We start from the raw sequence: 19881 nt of genomic DNA, 5'->3' as shown, positions 1-19881 counted from the left end.
GTTTGTAGATCATGTGACTTTTGATCTCAGGATTTTGAGTTCAAACCTCACTTTGGGCATGGAGGCAACTCAAGAAAAAAAAAAAAAGAAAGAAAGAAAAGGGAGGAAAGAGGTCATGAAGATTGAATGAGGTCATTATGAGGTCAAGCCCTGCCATTAGGTGGAGCTCTAACCCTCTAGGTGTGGTGTCCTTAGAAGAAGAGCTACCGGAGGTCTCTCTGCACAGAAGAAAGACCATGCAAGCACACAGCAAGAAGACAGTAGCCTGGAAGCCAGGAAGAGAGCTCTCACCAGGAGCCAACCATGATGACGCCTCGCTTCTGGACTCCAGCCCCCAGAACGGAGGAAATAAATGTCTACCGTTGAAGCCCCAGTCTGTGGAATTCTGTTATGGCATGACTAAGACTCGACTCCAGTCTGTGTTCCCTCTCCTTTGCTAGGGTCTCCCTGCCCGCTGCCCAGACTTGATCTGGCATCGTGTGGGTGCCGTAGGGCTCCGTCCTGGGCTGCCTCCTTTTCTCACCATGGTCTCAGCAGTCCTCCGACTTCAAATACCCTCAATATACTAACAACTCCCAAGTCTTTGTTTTTTGTCCTGACTCCCGCTGAGCCCAAATTGCCTACCCAGTTTCTTCATTTGGACATTTGATGCCAGTACTCTCCAACTTTTTTAACAGTACAGCACACCAAGTAAAAGTTAAATACAACATATGTACACACAGGAGACACACTTTACAGGTAAAGGCAGCCAGCCCTGGCTGGGGTGGGTGTGAGGAGAGTGGCACTGTGGTTCTGGCAATCCTGGTACCTACCAGCTGGCCTAAGGGCTGAGAGGATCAGCCCACAGGCACACCTGTAAGCCATTCAAAATGCACAAATGGGCTGAAGCACATTGGTGGGGAACAGGCACCCTCAAACATAGTATGTCCCAAAGAGAACCTTTGTCCCCATCTATTCCCCATCTCCTGGATGTGCTCCCATTCTCCGTTGCTATAAACCTGACCTCTCTTTCCTCTGCCCTGCGTCCAACCCAAGCAAATGCTATTGGCCCCACCTTCAGAATACATCCAAGTGCACTCTTCCCCGTGACTACCAGCATAGTCCAAACCTGTACCAGCTCTCACCCAGACTTTTTTAAATTTTATTTATTTTTAAAATAGAGCTCACAAGCAGTATGTGGGAGGTTGGAGGGGTGCAGAGGGAGAGAATCTCGAGCAGGCTCCACACTCAGTGCAGAGCCCCACACAGGGCTTGATCTCACTACCCTGAAAATCATGACCTGAGCCGAAATCAAAAATCAAATACTTAACCAGGTACCCCTCGTGGAGACTGTTCTAAGAGCCTCCCAGTTCTTACTCCTTTCTACTTTGAGTCTTTCCTCTGCACACCTGCAAGTGACCTCACTGGAATATAAGCACATCAGCCCTCTGCTCAGTCCCCCAGTGGCATCACATCTCATTGGGGATAAACGGCTAAGTCCTGAACATGGCCTGAGCAACCCTGCATTGTCCCGTGCCCAGCTCTGAGCTCATCTCCTACCTGGGGATGATGGAAAGACCAGATAAAAGGAGCATGACGCTCCCTTTGCACGACAGAGCCACCAGTCAGCCAGGACTTTTCCATCAGGGAGAAGAAAAGGCCTATCACTATTTCAGCCAGTGTTCATTTGGATCTCTTAGCACACAGCCAGACCCACACCCTAACTGTCCTCGAGGAAGTGCTGTTTACACCTAGACCTGGAGGCTGAGTAGGAGTTGGCAGGAGAAGCCCTGAGGAGGATAAGCCTGAAGGATGGAGAGAAGTCTGGGGTGGCTGGAGTGCTCAGGGGAGAGTGGGGACCAGGCTGGGACACGCTGCAGCTTGTCAGGTCGTTTGAGGGAGTTTGGGTCTGATCATAACCACAGTGGGAAGCTTCTTTTTTATAGATGTATTTCTCTTCTTTTCTCATTTCTGCTTGCCCTCTTCTCTCTGTGGGAACAGGAGGAGGAAAGTGTGGTGTCAGGGAACAAGCCCAGGACTGAGGGTCAAAGGGATCTGATGCCAGCTTTATCATGCATGCCGTAGTCTTGTTTTCTCCCGTTAGGTGGGAATAACTTCGGCCCTACCAAGCGGTAGGGTTGCTGAGTGACTCAAAGGACATACAAATGACCTCCAACACAGTTGTTGAGGACTACCTGTATACACCAGAGACTGATCTTATGCTTTATTTGCATTAAATCAATGAGGTTTGTCCTGCTTTATGGGTGAGGAAGCTGACCTGTAGAGGACAAAACTCATCCAAAGTCCCAGAAATGGGCACCTGGTTGGCTCAGTGATTGAGCATCTGCCTTTGGCTCAGGTCGTGATCTGGGGTCCGGGGATTGAGTCCCACATCAGGCTCTCCGTGGGTAACCTGCTTCTCCCTCTGCCTATGTCTGTGTCTCTCATGAATAAATAAATAAAAACTTTTAAAAAAAACACACACACATACACCAAAGTCCCAGAACTGATGAGTGGCAGAGCTGGGTGGGATTCACACTCAGGCAGTCTGGCTCTGAAGGCTGTGGTCCTAACCCCAGTACTATGCTGCCTCTCATATACTTGGCATACAGAAGTGTTAGGGAAAACAGGCATAAAAATAAAAAATATCACTCTGGTACAAAGGGCTTAGTTTAATAATGCAAACACTTGAAAGCAAAACCAGTCTACCCGCTGCAAATAGAGAAAATGTTTCTTCTGGGTTCTACTCTGCAGTTGCCCTAGGTAATAAAATTGATGGCTTCCAGATAATAACTGTTAAGAGAGACTATGAGATGTGCTGCTGGACTTGACAAATAAAAATCAGATTACTACCCACATTCCTTCTCAGCCATTGCTCAAAGCACCTCTAGTGCAAAATTAAGAGGAACCATTGCTGGTGATTCTTTGCCCTGCTAGAGCCCCATGTCATCAAGTTCCACGAGAAAAAAATCACCTGATAAGTGCACAAAGATAGTCATGCTCACACATTAGTAATTTTCTTAGTAATTTAAGATTTAAAGTTGATAATGTTTTGAGACGTGATTCTGCCTAATTGACCGGTACCGTTCACTGTCCTATTAGCACATTCAGCCCACGGGAGAATCCAAGGACTCAGAGAAAGTCTACAGGAGATAGGGGTTCTTGTGTGTTGGGGGGGAGGGGAGTCCCAAAAGGTTCTGCAGAGCCGAAGGGTCTGCAGCAAAGGCTCAGGGACCTGGTGACAGACACTGCCCTTTGCAGAGGAAATACTCACCAGAGGGAGGACTGGCTCAGGGGACAGCCAAGGTACATGTGTTTCTAAAGGCACATATGTAGGTGGCATCAGGCAGCGGCCCTATGAGTGAGGAGTGACTTCTATGCCAGGAATCCCTGACTTCTGTCCACATGGCTTTTTTTTTTTTTTCCCTGGGGATACGCATCCCAGATCCTAACTAGCACCATGGCAAGGTCATGGTGGGGCTGAGGTCAGCCACCCAGGACCAACCGCTTCTAGCAGCATGATGCTTCCACCTTTTAATCCCACAATCGTTGCTTGTTTTGTGTGCCTGGAAACATTTATGTGTTAACAGAAAATGCTAAGTCTTACCTGCCACTCAGTGATTTACAGTTTCCTGGAGCCCTAGAAGGGGCTCTTGGGATCAGTTGGGGGTTCAACCAGAGAAACAGCTGGTGGGGGATATGGATTAAGACCTACTGACAGGCACTGCCTCGTGTAACTGTGGGGGCTGCCAGGGCAAGTCTGAGACCCCAAGGGCAAGCCACCAAGAAGGGCAGGCTGGCTCGAGCCTTGAGCAGATGCTGTGTCCACAGCTGGAATTTCTTCCTCAGAGAAGCCTCAGTTCTGCTCTTAAAACCACTGACTGGAGGAGGCCCACCCAGATTACCTAGGATAATCTCCCTGGCTAAAAGCATTTGTGAATAAATGGGAACTTGAGCCCTGGGTTGACACCTGAGCGTGACCATCTCAAAAAGGCTGGTTCCTAATTTCTGTGTGAGACACATTCCAAGTAACTTCAGGAAATGATAGGAACAATACTGCCCATTCCCCCAAATCCCCAGTCTCTCTAGCCAACAGCTCAACAGCAGCAGTAATTAGAACTTGATTTCATGATTATTATTTGTTCACCCAGGGTTGGTTGCTTAGATACAAAGCAATTCATTTTGAGCCAAATTTTCCTAAGATGTCCCATAGATGCTATAATGTTTCAGAAACCGATTCAGTAATAAATCACAAGTAATGGCTCTCAGAGTTAACATATTTCTGCTCCAAACAATATACACTGTTTGGCTATTATCAACCGCTGTATAATATTTAGTAAGTAACTAGCTGGTGGGCCTAATGCTACTTATGGGATAGTAATCCACATTTCAGGCAGAATTTATTCTGCAGGTCTCTGGCAGCATTTATTGTGAGGCCTTTGGGGGTGGTAGTATTAAATTCTCTTCCTTGATCCAAAAGAATTTAATATTTATTGTTTAAAAGATGTGGATCATACAGAAAGAGGTAAACAAGAAAATAATCACCCTAACCTGCCACCCATAAATACTTAGTGGTGGTCCGTGGTCTGAGCCTTTGGCTCAGGGTGTGATCCCGGGGTCCTGGGATCCAGTCCCACATCAGGCTCTCCGCAGGGAGACTGCTTCTTCCTCTGCCTATGTCTCTGCCTCTCATGAATAAATAAAATCTTTGAAAAAAAGAAAGAAAGAATTAGTAGTAGTATTTTGGTACAAATCCTTTCATATATACGTAGATATAAAATTTATAAAATTATATATATTATATATTATATTATTTATTAAAATTATATTATTCATGCAACTACATTTTAAACTTAGCATTATGATGTGATTAAATAATCCATGTAATTAAGTTATTAATGAATATTTTAATGATTTCATACAACTACCATTCTCTCGCTTTTGGACATTGACTTTGTTTCCCACTCTAAATACCAGGATACAATCCTGCAACCAGAAGAAGAGTCAGTCCTAGAGACCTAATGCACAACATAGTGATTATAGTCAATAATACTGTATTATAAACTTCAGAGTTCCTAGAAGAGTTGATCTTAATTATTCTCACTACAAAAAAGAAATAATTATGAGGAGGTGTGGTAGAGGTGTTAGCTGAGCTACAAAGGTAGTAATCATACTGCCTTATATAAACGTATCAAATGAACAGCTAAATACCTGAAACTTAAGTTGTACGTCAATGACATCTCGGTTTAAAAAAAAAAAAAAAATTCCCAGATGAAAGTCTTTGTTAGTCTTTGCACACATTTGAGTATTGCCTTAGTATTTATTCTTAGAAGTGAAATTATTGGAAGAAAGAGTATGAAGTATTCAAGGCTTTTGATACATCTCAACAAATTATTTTCCAGGTTGTTAGAACACTTTTGAAAGATACCTCATAATATTCGACATTTATAAAACATCATTTGAGAAGTAGAAGGGTCAGTATAATTATTCCCTAAAGAGCGTATGTTTATGAACTACTCAGTATATTTGTCTTGAAAGGAAGTAATTCTTTATTTCCTTAAAATAATTTGTCTATTTGTTAATGATACAACCCCAAATATGTATCACTCCTCTTTACGAGGCTTAAATGCGTGGCCAGGACACTGGCTTTCCCTAATGGCTTTCATCTGCCTTTCCAAGTGATATCAAGTGCTAGCATGCCGTCCCTTGGCCTTATCAGTGACAGGGTCTTCAGAAGGAACAAACCCATTAATGCTAAGTCATTGTGGGCAAGGATAGGTCACCTCAGCTAGCAGTTGATTACCGTGCTCCTCTCCCATCTAACATTGCTTAGAAGAGTCCTTGAGATCTAATTAAGATCCCTCCATTTCTCTGCTCTGTCACAGCACCCTGGAAGGACTGCCAGGTGATAATGAAGGTTCTTTTACTGAAAGACCCTAAAGAGGATGACTGTGGCCAAGATCCATACATCAGGGTAAGTGCCCAAGGCTCCTGGTCCCCGCAAAGCATGACACTGTCTTACTAAGGAAGCTAAGGGGGTCAGGGGTGAAGGGTGGGGAGGCCTGCTAACCTCTGAGGAGCTGACGCAGAGTACGTTGTTACTGTGACTCTTTCCTTATTTTCCAAACAACCCTGGCCAATCCAGAACTATATTCTTGTATTTGCAGGAATTAGGATTATATGGATTTGAAGCCACTCTGATCCCTGTTTTATCATTTGAGTTTTTGTCTCTTCCCAGTTTTTCTGAGAAGGTAAGATCTGTCAGTGTCTGAGTCCCTGGAGGTTCCCTGCCAACCCAAGCCGGAGAATTTCTTCACTCCCTCATTTTACTACCACACTTTACAATGAGGGCAGCACAGCCTCACCTGGCTACAGTGGAAGGCTATTAGACTCTCCCTGAGTTTCCAGCAGCTCCTCCGGAAAGCCACCCTGACCTGGAGGTGGGGTCTGTGAGGGCCTGGGAAACAGGTGGCAGAGAGGGCTCTCAGCCATGCGGCCAGTCCAGTTCATCCTCCCATTTACCCTCCCACCTGACCACACCCTGCACAGGTGGTACCTTCCCCCAGGTTGGGCCACTGGGCTGAAACCTCCAAATGTTTCAAAGATTTAGTGCTCAGGCCACCCTCCCCAGCATGCACCCAGTCCCAGGAGCAGAGCGCCTTCGGGGCATCTCCCCTGGAGCTCCTTTCTAGACCCGGAGGCCAAGAGCCAGGCTAGTTTCACGGACGACGGTGCCCAGCCCTGCTCCCGGGCTCCACACCTCTGTTAGCGCCCCTTTGACTTGGGCTGAATATTGCATTATCCATTCAGTAATTTACCCGACAATGATCTGGTACCTATTACGTTCTTCTGCCCTGAGTTGTGTGCTGAGGGAACTATGTAAGAGGGACCCAAGTCAGCATGCCCTCCATAAGAAGCTCTGAAAGGCCCCGAAGATCTCCTCACTCAAGATCACATCTTGGACCTTGTGGTCACACAAATACTAGAGTTTCCACAGGAGCCTCTCCTGTCACCACCAGCCAGTGTGCCTCCTGAGTGCTCTTCCGGACGTTCATATAGCTCCCTATGCAGTGAGTGGGGGCACAAGGCATGTGGTCAGGTCCTGGCTCTGCTATTTACCTTGGGCCAGGTCCTTAGCCTCTCCAAGCCTGAGTCTTCACCTATGAGATGACAGTAACCCCACGCATCTCACAGGGAACTTTCACAGATAGAAAGAATATGTAAAAACAGCAATGATCAGTAGATCATTGAGAGAGAAAGAACATGAGCAGGGGTTGGGGGAGTAGAGGAAGAGGTTAGAGAGACTCTCCAAGCAGATTCCCTGCTGAGCCCAGAGCCCAATGCACGGCTAGATCCCAGGATCATGAGATCATAACCTAACCCAAAATCAGGAGCTGGCCACTTAACCGACTGAGCCATCCAGGTGCCCCTTGAGGATTCCAGTTTTATTATAGATGCAAGTCCAGTCTGCCCTCCTGCCTGCACCCCACCCAAGCCCAGGCTGGGTCAGGTTGCCCCTCTCTGCTCCTGTTACGATACCACCCGAGAGTGCTCTTTCCTATCCCTCCCCTTGACTACAAACTGCTTGAGAAAAATGCCATGAATAGTGAATTCACCTGTGTATTCCTAAAAGCCCTGAATAGTTCCAGGCATATAGTAAGGTCCTAGGAGGTGTTGAGTAGAAGAGTGGATGGAAGGATGGATGGGTGGATGGATAAAAGGAATTAGTTTTGTGAAGCATTTGGAAATCTAGGAAATGTTGAAATTGGCATCATGTAAAATAAAATGCCTCTTGCTGTTTGGTGCACAGCTGTCTCATCCTGAAGGCTATGGGGGACTCATTTTTACCAGCCCCAGAGCAGTGGAAGCAGTGGAGCTGTGTTTGGAGAAAGACAATAAAACTGAAGGTGAGGGGCTCTGTTGTGGATTCCACCAGACTTCCTTTTTTTTTTTTTTTTTAATTTTTATTTATTTATGATAATCACACACACACAGAGAGAGAGAGAGAGAGAGAGAGAGGCAGAGACACAGATAGAGGGAGAAGCAGGCTCCATGCACCGGGAGCCCGACGCGGGATTCGATCCCGGGTCTCCAGGATCGCGCCCTAGGCCAAAGGCAGGCGCCAAACCGCTGCGCCACCCAGGGATCCCCACCAGACTTCCTTTACTCTGATTCTTCCCACGGGGGAGACTGGGTTCCAGAAATAGATTTTTCATATTTTAAAAATTTCAGTGACTTTTTGCTCAATGAAGTATTTACATACCAAGTTAATTCATGTTCGTGTGACCTTTGGAGGAAGCAGAAAATGACCTTTCTCCTTGTAAGCTGACTCTTAATGTCCCACACAGAACGATGGGTTGACCTGGTAGCTCTCTGATGGGAGGGAGTGCCTCGTGGTGCCCTGTCACAGATGCTGGTATGTATATGTATCAACAATGAAACGATGGCTCATGCCCTGTCAGGCACCTAATAACACGATCATCTCTTAGACCCTTCTACCTCCTCCTCTCTCCATCAAAACATAGGAACAGAGCCTCGGTTCAGACTGGACAGCCAGCTTCGTCTTTTGATCCGATAGCTTCATAGCTAACATTTATGGAGTGCCTAATGTATACCAGGCTCTGTTAACTGCTTTACATTCATTATCTTATTTATTCCTGGATTTTTGGCCGGAAGCATACATACTGTGGTCCTCATTATTTTACAGATGAGAAAACTGAAGCTCTGGAAGAGTAAGGACTTGTCCAAGGCCATGGAACCAGTCAGTGCACAGCCAGCCTCAGACCTAAACGTGACCAGCCCTACTTATCTTAAGGAGTAGAGGCAGCAGTCAGGCATCATTACAGAATGGCTTTGTGGCAAGGTAGGCCTCGGTTCAGATGGCCATTCTGACCTTGGCGAGTTCCTTGACTTCACTGAGCCTTGGTTTCCTTGTCTGTAAAGTGGGCATAATAAATAATCCCTCCATCCCAAGTTCATCACTTATAACTACTAGCTAGCTAGAACTTGACAAGGTGCCTTCTCTGTGCCAGACCCCATCTTAAATGACTTACCCTTGAAATAGATACAATTAGTTTTTCCACTCGACATATGAGGAGTTTGAAGACAGGGTATGAAACTTGCCCAGACCACATGGTCTGTAAGTTGCAGATTTGTGATACCAGATATGAATCTGAGCCCCGACAAGAAGCATTTGGGATGTTGCCTGGCCCATGGTGGGCACTGAATGAGTGACAGTGGTGAATGGTTGTTCTCTCTCTACTTTTAATTAGGCTTTCATTATAGCCTAAAAAAATCACCTTACACATTCACCTTCTGTTAGAAATATCTGCCACGAGATTGGAGAATGGCTTGTTCACATGCTATAGATAATTTTCAAATATTATTTACATTTGTGGAGTAGGAAAGAAGGTAAGACTCAGTCTTTGGTTACTGTTTAAATGGAAATTTCCCAGGGGCACCTGGCTGGCTCAGCTGGATCAACTCTTGATCTCAGGGTTGCAAGTTCAAGCCCTACGTTGGGTGTGGAGATTACTTAAAAAAATAAAAATCTTTAAATGAAAGGAAAGGAAAGGAAATCGCCCATGTGAGTGTAAAGGGTAGTGTAACACTTAAATGTAAGGGAAAGTTACACTCATAATTAGATTTTAGGAATGGAGAACTCCTGTTTCCTTGTCTTCTCAAAAAATATTGAACACCCCGTGGCCTTATAATTATATAACTCATTTTCTCTTTGTATTTCTTTAATCCACATTTAAAGGTGTTTGTTTTTGTCATAAGAATAAGATGATAGTGTTCTTTATAAAATTGTGTTTGCCTATGAACCTGAAATGTATTAGCTTTACTTTGACTTAATGGATACATCCGAGATTACAGTTTCTTGACTGCATTCAGATTTATGTCCCAAATGAAACCAGTTGTATTGCTTTATGAGACAGAAAGTTGCCCTTTTTAATGACCCGTGACTTTTTCTTTAAAAATCTATATTTTTAAAGGCACCTGGCTGGCTCTTAGAAGAGTGTATGACTTTTTTTTTTTTAAAGAATTTATTTATTTATTTTAGAGGGGGTGCAGGGGGAGAGGGAGACAGACAATCTCCCCAGGGAGCCCAACATAAGGCTCGATTCCCAGAACCCCAAGATCATGACCTGAATCAAAACCAACAGTTGGACGCTTAACCAATAGAACCACCCAGGTGCCCCAAGTGTGCAACTCTTGATCTTGGAGTTGTGAGTTTGAACCTCATGTTGAGCATAGAGATTACTAAAAAATAAAATAAAAATTTTTTAAAAATTTAATAAAAGTCTAGATTTTAATTTTTTTTAAGATTTGATTCATGAGAGACAGAGAGAGAGAGAGAGAGAGAGGCAGAGACATAGGGCAGGCTCCATGCAAGGAGCCCGATGTGGGACTCGATTCCCCAGTCTCCAGGATCACGCCCTGGGCTAAAGGCAGGCGCTTAACCACTGAGCCACCCAGGCATCCCAAAAGTCTAGATTTTTAATTTTAAAGTCACCCTGCAAATTCATTCTTCAAGTTATGTTTGTTTTCTGGTACACACTAAACATGCTTCTAGTGCCCACTGTGGAAAAGAGAGGATACTTTAAGCAAGGCATACTGAAACATCACGAAAGTAATTTTTAAAAATTTCCCTGCTGAATATGAACAGAATAAAAATGAAATTTTAGTTTGAGATGCTATTCTTTATATTTGGTTATTAATAGTTTGCCTTGTTAATAAATGTCTTAGGATGAACAAGTAGCTTTGGGCAGCAGTCCAAATAGCCACTATGGTATTTGCAGCTCACATATAATTCCTGTTTTACAGTCTGGAAGCATTCTCTGAAAGAAAAATGGAACGCTAAGACAGTGTATGTGGTTGGAAATGCTACTGCTTCTCTAGGTAAGCAATCGAGGTAAAGATAAAACACCAGGAATGACTATGATATTATGATTTGTAATAAAAAATATGAATTTTCTTTGTCCTGTTCCTGGCACAGAGTTCCTCAGAACCTTGATATTTGCTAAGTGATAAGGTTGCCTTTTTTTTTTAAGATTTATTTTAGAGAGATTTTTCACTGTTCCCTTACCAGCAACATTATATATTTAACTAATTAACTATTTGTAAATTTAATAAGCAAAAAATCATATTTTAAACTACAGTGTTTAAAAAACAAACAAGATTAAGTCATTGGGGAATGGAAAAAAAGTCCTTGGGGAATGAAAAACTGGTTTTCTTCTCTCCTGTAGTCTCTGCTACTACCATAGTCATACTTCTGTACTCTGGTTAACAAATGTGTGTTGGGTTGGGTCATTTGCTCACAGAATCAGGCAGATGGTTTACTAACTATTGCCTGTTTATTACAAAAGATACAAATTAACAGCCAGATGGAAGAGATGCACAGAGCAAGGTGGGGAGTGAGTGGGTGGGTGTAGCACTTCCTCACCCCTTCCTGGTATACCACCCTCCCACACTTCTCTGTGACACCATTTGGGTTTTTATGAAGGCTTCATTACACAGGCGTGATTGATTAAATCACTGCTTATTGATGATTCATCCAACCTCCAGCTCTGCTCTTCTCCTCCGAGGTGGGAGAGGCAAGAGATGATTGTCTCTGATCACAAGGTTGGTTACCCTGGAACCAGCCCCCATCCCTTAGGGCTTTCCAAAAGCTGCCTCATTAACAAACTCAGGCGTAATTGAAAGAAGTGTGTTATCAATAACAAAAGGTAACTTTAGGGGCACCCTGGTGGCTCAGTCAGTTAAGTGTCTGACTTGATTTTAGCCGAGGTCATGATCTCAGAGCCCTGGGATTAAGCCCCTTGAAGACTCCATAGTCAGCGGGGGTGGGGGGTCTGCTTCTCTCTTTTTCCCCCTCCTCCCCACCACTGCTCATATGCACATGCACTCATTCTCTCTCAAGTAAATAAATCCTTTTTTAATTTTTTTTAATTTTTATTTATTTATGATAGTCACAGAGAGAGAGAGAGAGAGAGAGAGAGGGGCAGAGACACAGGCAGAGGGAGAAGCAGGCTCCATGCACTGGGTCTCCAGGATCGCGCCCTGGGCCAAAGGCAGGCGCCAAACCACTGCGCCACCCAGGGATCCCTAAATCCTTTAAAAAAAAAAAAAAAAAAAAAGCACGATGCAATATAGATACATGATACAATTTCAATTTAATTTAAAAACATGGGTCCTGTACTAAATAGAGAGCCCTCCTTACCCCCAAAGGAGCTAGAGAGGAACAGGGACTCACAGAGATACTCCTTGGAGTATGTAGAGTTCATGACAGCATCAGCACCACAGGCAAAAGGTGGAAACAACCTAAATATCCCTGGACTCATAAATGGATAAAATATGGTGTACACATGCAATAGAATATCATGGAAATTCTGACACATGCTACAACATGGAAGAACCTTGAAAACATTACACTCAGGGACACCTGGGTGGCTCAGTGGTTGAGTGTCTGCCTTTGGCTCAGGTCATGATCCCAAGGTCCTGGGATGGAGTCCCCACATGGGGATCCCTGCAGGGAGCCTGCTTCTCCCTCTGCCTGTGTCTCTGCCTCTCTCTGTGTGTCTCTCATGAATAAATAAATAAAATCTTTTCTTAAAAAAAATTATGCCAAGTGGAATGAGCCAGATACAAAAAGATGAATACTGTATAATTCCACTTACTGGGGCTCCCAGAACAGCCAGACCCAAAGAGACTAAAGGTACAGTAGAGGTTTGCTGGTCTGGGGTTGAGGGAAATGGGAAGTTCTTGTTTAATCTGATGTAGAGTTTCTGTTTGGGATGATGAAAAAGTTCTGTAAGTGGATATGGGTGATGATTGTGACTGTACTGAATACCACGGAGTTATACACTTAAAAATTGCTTAGATGCTAAGTTTTATGTTATATGTTTTTACTAAAATAAGAACACAACCTGAAAGGAAATAACCCTACGAAAGGTACTTCTCTCCAGACGGTGGTACGATAGCTGTTTTTTATAATTTTCTTAATATAGTCCACATTTTCCAGTCTTGACTTCGTCTGTTATTTTTAAAGCACAAAGGTAAACAGTGAAGCATTAAAAATCAACATTGCAAGTAAACATTAAAAGTAAGCATGAAGCAATCCTTAGCAAGTGTGAGTAAATCAACGTGCAGCTTTGTTTCAAAACGGTCCAGTTTGTCCAAATGAATTTTAAAATGCTGGAAGATGAGAGTAGGTTAAGAATGAAAAGCACTCTGCAGAGAATAAAATGACACTGAGGAGTTCACCAGCGTGGAGTTGCCTGACTAATTAATTAAGAGCCAGTGCTTCGCTATTCAATGAAGAACAATGTGTACCTGGAGCGCTGGAGCTCCACACAGATCTGGGAAGAGGGAATCAGCCTTGGTTGCCAAGGAAACCACCCCATTTCCCATTTCCTCCCTAATCGGTTAAGAATTTGCTTGCACCTTCTTTTGCTGCTGCTTTTTTTATTTTTTAAGATTCTTATTTATTCAATCATGAGAGACACAGGGAGAGAGAGAGAGGCAGAGACACAGGCAGAGGGAGAAGCAGGCTCCACGCAGGAAGCCCCATGTGGGACTCGATCCCAGGTCTCCAGGATCAGGCCCAGGGCCAAAGGCAGCGCTAAACCACTGAGCCACCCGGGCTGCCCTGTTTTTTTCTGATGTAAAGAGGCAAGAAAATTCTAGAGGCAACTTCCAAAACATCAGCACTTCAGCTATCAAACATGGTGTGTTGGTAAATTGTCCTCTTTTGATTTTCACACTACCTTCAGTCTGATATCAAGAGTACCACTGTTCGTCTTGCATCTCATTGTTCTGTCAAACAAGAATACCCAAGAACAAAAGTGGTGGTATGGGATGAGAAACCCCGAACCAGAGCCTGCTAGCAGTGCGCCAGCATCCCTTGGGCACGGGCGGCAGAGCCTGGTCTCCCCAGGACCCGCCAGCCCCAGCCTGCTCCCTGTTTATTCCGCTGTGAAGGAAAAGGCCACACGTTCTAAATGCTGAAACATCTGATCAAAGGAAAGATGCAATTAGGGGGCTTGCACCTTTAAAAAAAAATCTCTTGGGAGAAAAATGTGATAATCTCACATTCTTAACATGAAAGTTAGTCACCCAACTTTTGAACCTTCTATCTTAGCTCACCTTCCCAGACATGATGTCCAAGAGGAGCTCTCTCTGGTGGGTGCAGGGAGGAGGCACTGCTTGAACTGCTGGTGCTTCTGTTCACCCCGTGGCTCAGCAAGAGCCTGGAGAGTTCGAGGAACGGGGGCAGCCAGAGGAGACCAGGCCCATGTGTCAGTCATCCTTGGCTGTGTAATGAATTCCCCCAAAACTTAGTGACTAGAAACAAGCATTTAATTTCTCACAGTTTCTGTGAGTCAGAAATCTGGGAATGGCTGAGCTGGGTCTGTCTGGCTCGGGGTCCCTCACCAGGTTGCAAGTATCTCAAGGCTCCACTTGGAGGTTCTAACTCCAAAAGCACGCACGTGGATCCATTTCCCAGCCTTCATGTGGCCCTCTTTAAGGGCTACCTTAGAACACGGCAGCAGGATTCTCCTATTTCAAGATAATCCAAGAGCCAGTGCAAGAGAGCATCCAGGCCAGACTGGCTTCTTTTCATCATCTTGGAGAGTGACATCCCATCACTTGTTCCACCTTCTTTTTGTTTGAATTGAGTGGGTCCAGCCCGCACTCAAGGGGAAGGGCTGTCACAGCAGTGTGAGCACCGAGATTACTGGGAGGTATTTTATAAGAGCTCTCGGGTCAAACTGAGCCCAAGAACTGCCCCCTCCCCCCAAGCCAGAGCTGCAGATCAGGTCAGGAGAGTTGAACATTTTAAGCAAAGAAAAGGTAGAAATGTTTCTCATAGCAGAAACCGAAACTGGGTCCACACAAGTGGTCCTGATGTCCGTGTCCACCAAGATTTATTTATTTTAGAGAGAGCTAGTGGAGGGAGGGGCAGAGGGAGAGGACCCTCAAGCAGACTCCCTGCTGAGCTTGGAGTCTGACCCAGGGTTTGATCCCAGGACCCATGAGACTGTGACCTGAGCCAAAACAAGAGTTGGACGCTCAACCGACTGAGCTACCCAGAAACCCTATAAACCATATCTGGCTTTTTTGTTTTGTTTTGTTTTGTTTTTCAGTATTTTTCATTGCTTTGTTTTCCCATTAATTCTGGGAGAATACTGAGATAATCTGTATCCATAACCTTGTTAATATGTCTTCACATCCCATTTGGTGATTCTTACTGATTTGCACTCAGGATTTTATCTCACCTTCAGATAACCACCTGATACCTTTTGAGTGTAGGCATCCGCCAGCAGGGGAGCTCACCCCCAGGTTTACATGAGCCCCCGACTGGATCCACCATGGCTGTCCTTGCCTTAACCTCTCAAATGTAAAGAACCCCATGGCAGGTTTGTGTAGGATCGGATTGGTTTGTTTCACACAGTTGTGAGTAACCTGAAGCTCCCCTGCCACCGTCGCCTGGGGAGGCCCGGAAGGCGGGCTTGCCTGGGCCCCAGTGCTGGCTCACATGCCTGTACCCACTTAGAGCAGAGCCAGCCTTGCCGCCACAGAGGTCGAGACCTTCCAGCAAACATCCATTCCCCTGATCTCTCCTGAGAGCCTCTGTGGGCACCGGGAGGACCACACAGCCCCGTGCCTGCCCTTACAGACACTGCTGACACATGCTGGACGCCCCAGGGTCTCAGGGTCGTGCGAGCACAAAATGTGCCAGTGCTCACTTGGAACAGCAAGGTGGTGTGTGAGTCTAGGCGGTTCCTCCTGTCTGGTTAACTCAGGAACAGTGCATATGAACGTCGATGTTTAAGTATCGACGTCCCTGCAGTACTTATGTCCCAGTCCACTTCCTGGGAAGTTTTCAGGCTTTCTGGTGTACTGGGACCTTCCCAGTTCAATCAGAGGAGAGGCAGCCCTGCCTGGTCTGGCAGTGAGCATAAGCAACGGCTTTGTTCCAGAACCAGGTTTACAGCTACATGTGACTTTTGTCTGTTGGACTCAGGGCACTTGAAATGACCTGTAAATTAAAAGCTGATGGTGTTTATGTGAAAGCTGCAGTTTGTCACCAGCCGGCCAGTCTCACATGAACCCTAAATGCAATGCCCACAGCACCTCCTCTGTCAGGGCCGCTCCACACCCTGTGAACAGGGAGTGAGCCCTGACAGCATGGGCCTGTGGCCCTTCCTCCCTCAGCATCCTCTGCCGAGGGCCCAATGTTCTCCGCGTGGAAGCCTGCAGGGGAGCCTGGGGGTCTGCTCCTGCCTCCCTTCATGCTAGGAATCTCTCAAAGCAGCTGGTCCGCCCCTCACCCCAGATGACCTGTACTCGCAATACTCTGGGTCCCTGTTGGCAGGTTACCATGGAACCTCTCCTGCCCTCCCTTCCATTCCAGTCTGGCCAGTCAGACCACACCACCCTTCTAGATGGGGCTGGCCTCGTCTCCCTCACAGAACATCCTAAATGTTCACCACCATTCTTCAGCTCCACCTAGCTGGCCAGCAGTTTTGCTCTCATCCTCTCGAATACTCTGTAGAGGCATCCCATAGGGCTGGCATCCTCCCCTCGTGTAGGTGAGCTGGGGGCAGGGGACGCTCAAAGAAATTGGCGGAGACTCAAAGCCAGACATCTAGGGAGGGTGGGACAGGGCCGGACTCCCTCCCATCTGACACATGCCTGTGGCCCTCGATACCAGCCTACAGGAGGGGACGTCCTGTGTTATTTGTAAAGCACACGCATACAGCACAGGGACAGCGGGCTTTAATAGCCACGTGAAAACATATTTCTTTCTTGTTTTCCAGTGAATAAAATCGGTCTAGATGCAGAAGGAGCAAACTGTGGAAATGCAGAAAAGCTTGCAGAATACATTTGTTCCCGTAAGTAGAAAAAGGTCACCTCCCCCTGAAGAAGCCCATTGACTTGTTTATCGGCCTCACCCCTAGCCCCCTGCAGAGGAACACTTCCTGGGTGCACACCATCTGTGGTGACGTGGGCTGGCACACAGTGTGCAGGCCACTCCTGGGACCCCAGCCCACCTCTCCACCAGAGGACTTGACACAGCTCAAACATTACACAAAACAAAACGTTTGGCGGCGACATATCCAGGGAGACCATCTGCGGTGACTGAAGGAGTGGAGGGAGGCAGCGGCTGCTGGCATCTTTCCTGCACCTGCACCCCTTCCCCTCCTCTCAGGGGCCCCTCCCTCTCTGAGCTCCCTCTCTCAGAGCGGACCCACCCCCTGGGAGCATGTCCCTGGGGCAGCATGGGGACAGGGACCTGAGATGACATGGGTTGTAGAGGTGTCTGCCTTCCAGGCGGTGTCCAGCCCTGATGGAAGCAAAGATGTGGGGGAGCTCTTGGAGCGAGAGGGGCCGGAAGGTGGGCTAGTGGAACCATGGACCCGGCCACTAGAGCCGTGGGCCAAGCGACTGTCGTGTTTAAGAGCCCCCCAGGCAGGACAGTTCAGGCGGGCGGAGTGCTGGATACGAGAGCCAGGGCTGGAGGCCCAGAGGTGCTGCCCTGGGACGGGAACACGGTGCTGGGCGCCGGCTCCTCTACTCCAGCCCAGGCCAGCACCTGCTTCGACCAGGATTGGACCCAGAGGGTCACCGGATTGGGACTCCGCTCCACTGTCCCTGGGGCTCCGTGGCTCCCTGCACACCCTCATCTCCTGCCCCCGGTGCTGCCTACAGAGGCCCTGTCCTTCCCGCAGGTTCCTGGAGACACAGCCCCTCTGTGTCAGGGATGCCGTAGGCTGTGCTCCTTCTGCACACGCTGTCCGGAAGACCTTGGCCCTCTTTCGGCCTCACTCACTTCACACACGCTTTGTACCTTGTCCTGTCGCTTAACCCCCTCTGCCTTGTGAGGGTCGCTGGTCTGCGCGGCCCCCTCCCTCGCCGCCCCCCAGCCCTGCAAAGGGCCCGGCCTGCAGGTGATCCCATGCAGTGTTTGCTGAGCGCTGTTGAACTGTGCTGGTGTGAGGAGGGTGTATGGGGGACGGGGCAATTGGGGGGCTGGTCAGTTGTGCACTCTTGTGCAGCCAGGCATCGAAAGCGGCTAAGAAGCCGAGGGCAGCTATGCTGGCAGCCCAGGGGTGGCCACTGTCCTAGATGCCGCAGGGGCCTCAGGCCCACAGGACTGTTTTGAGGGTCACCGAGCCTCACCTCTTCCGGGACGAGAAGAATGTCATGTGATTGGGTTTTTCCCCCAGCAGTTCAAGGTGTGGAATGCATATGTTCCAGAATGATCCAACTCCAGGCTATTTCTAATGTTTTCAGGGGGTAATGGTCACCAGTAAACAGGAACAAAGCCCTTCTGTTTGAGTGTAGAAATCACTGTAAACGGTAGAACGTGGCACTCCCTGGGGGATTAGGTGCCTTCGTTTACAAAGACTAATGACTGGTTCCGTGGGCAGGATGACAATTAGCTCCTTACTGGAATGGGTGGCTGCAGCCTGTTTCTGGGGCAGATGACCTGGCTGTACTCCCCACGTACGCACTAGTTCTAGAACGAGATGGAAGGAAATTGAGTCCTTCCTCACTATCAGGTGCAGAGCCATCAGGCCGGTGTGCTCCTTGCCCCGTATATGCAAGGCAGGGAGGATCCGGGTCACTCCTGAGATGTCACACGGGTGTTTTAATGAACCGACTCAAGGCTTGGAGGGGAGATAAGCACAGGCTGTGTCTTATCTCGGCGAAGACTGGGCTGCGTTCTTTGCAAAGCCTTTGTTACTTCTTCCAACTTATTACCAACACACCTATGTGTTCTGATAAATCTTTGTCAATTAGAATATCCAAATGAGGATTCTCCTTGGCTGCCAATAAGGACGCTCACCTTGGTTTTACCAAGGCATTAATGACTTTCTCCCCCAGCAAGCTCTGAAACTGGATTTTAAAAGCTAAGAATCTACTTCCAGTGTTTGGAGGAAACAGGACAATTCACAGTTACTGCTTCTTTTACTTAACGCTTTTTTTATTATTATTATTAAAACTATGTGATAGATTTTTTTGGTGAGCACTAGAACTCATTTAATCTGATGGCTCATTGCTCTGAGAGAAAACTCTCCCCTCCCAGGAGGTCTCCTCTAATGGAAAAGAAAGCAGCAAATAAATGGTAAAAGGGGGAATTACAACATCCTGCAAGAGGGGGTCAGCCTGAGTCAGATGGGGGAGTGCATTTATTTGAAATGTCCCCCGGATTAGGGGCTGCCGACGGGCCACCCCTGCAGCTCAGCTCTTGCTTCCCTTGCCATCAGCCCCACCGTCTGGATTCTCAACCATGAGAATCTCAGCCTGCCGGGCCTGCTCCTCACAGCCCCACCTGGGAGGCCGAAATCAGCCTGGCAGCTGCTGGAGCTTTCCAACCACGCACGTGTCCTCCAGTGAAATGGCATTTCTAAAAAAAAAAAAAAAAAAATCAGCCTTGTTACCTTAATTGCTACGTGACTACTTACGGAGTCCCCCAGCCCCCTGCACAACCCTCTCCTGGGACTTTCAGCGCCCTTGCTGGCCTCAGCCCCCACAGCCCCCCCACCCAGGCCTCCTTCCTATTAAAGGAATGGGCAGCCTCTGAGCCCTTTGAGTCACCATTCTTGGTCTTCTCTGTCGGATGAGACCCCTGCCAGGCCCCGTCTCTCCCTGTCATTCCGGGAAACCTCTCACACCTCTGCGGAATCAGCCAGCTTTAGCATTGCCCTATTTAGCGTTGGCCTAATGGGGTTCAAAATCTGCAGGCAGCAAACTTATCCCCCAAAAAGAATGGGTTGCCTCTGACTTCTTGAAGGGGGTTAGGTCCCAGGAAGCACAGCTGTGGTAGATCTCCACTCTGCAGAAGAGGATCCTGCTGCGACATTTTCACATTTTCCTCCCTTTGCTGAT

General features: G+C 47.0%; 1 protein-coding gene across 2 annotated transcripts in view; it reads left to right on the top strand.

The window, feature by feature from the left end:
- The window catches only part of UROS (uroporphyrinogen III synthase), a 31902-nt gene that overhangs the window by 4525 nt on the left and 7496 nt on the right, over window positions 1-19881 (top strand). For both annotated transcript variants that reach the window (XM_055300178.1, XM_055300177.1), the window contains exons 2-6: window positions 5865-5953; window positions 6147-6230; window positions 7790-7886; window positions 10807-10881; window positions 16806-16880. In XM_055300178.1, the coding sequence (XP_055156153.1) occupies window positions 5891-5953; window positions 6147-6230; window positions 7790-7886; window positions 10807-10881; window positions 16806-16880 (394 nt within the window). In that variant the 5' untranslated portion in view covers window positions 5865-5890. The remainder of the gene's footprint in view (window positions 1-5864; window positions 5954-6146; window positions 6231-7789; window positions 7887-10806; window positions 10882-16805; window positions 16881-19881) is intronic.

The sequence above is a fragment of the Nyctereutes procyonoides genome, unplaced genomic scaffold (assembly GCF_905146905.1).
Source record: "Nyctereutes procyonoides isolate TBG_1078 unplaced genomic scaffold, NYPRO_anot_genome, whole genome shotgun sequence".
NCBI classification, from domain to species: Eukaryota; Metazoa; Chordata; class Mammalia; order Carnivora; family Canidae; genus Nyctereutes; species Nyctereutes procyonoides.
This window is presented reverse-complemented; position numbering and strand designations above follow the sequence as displayed.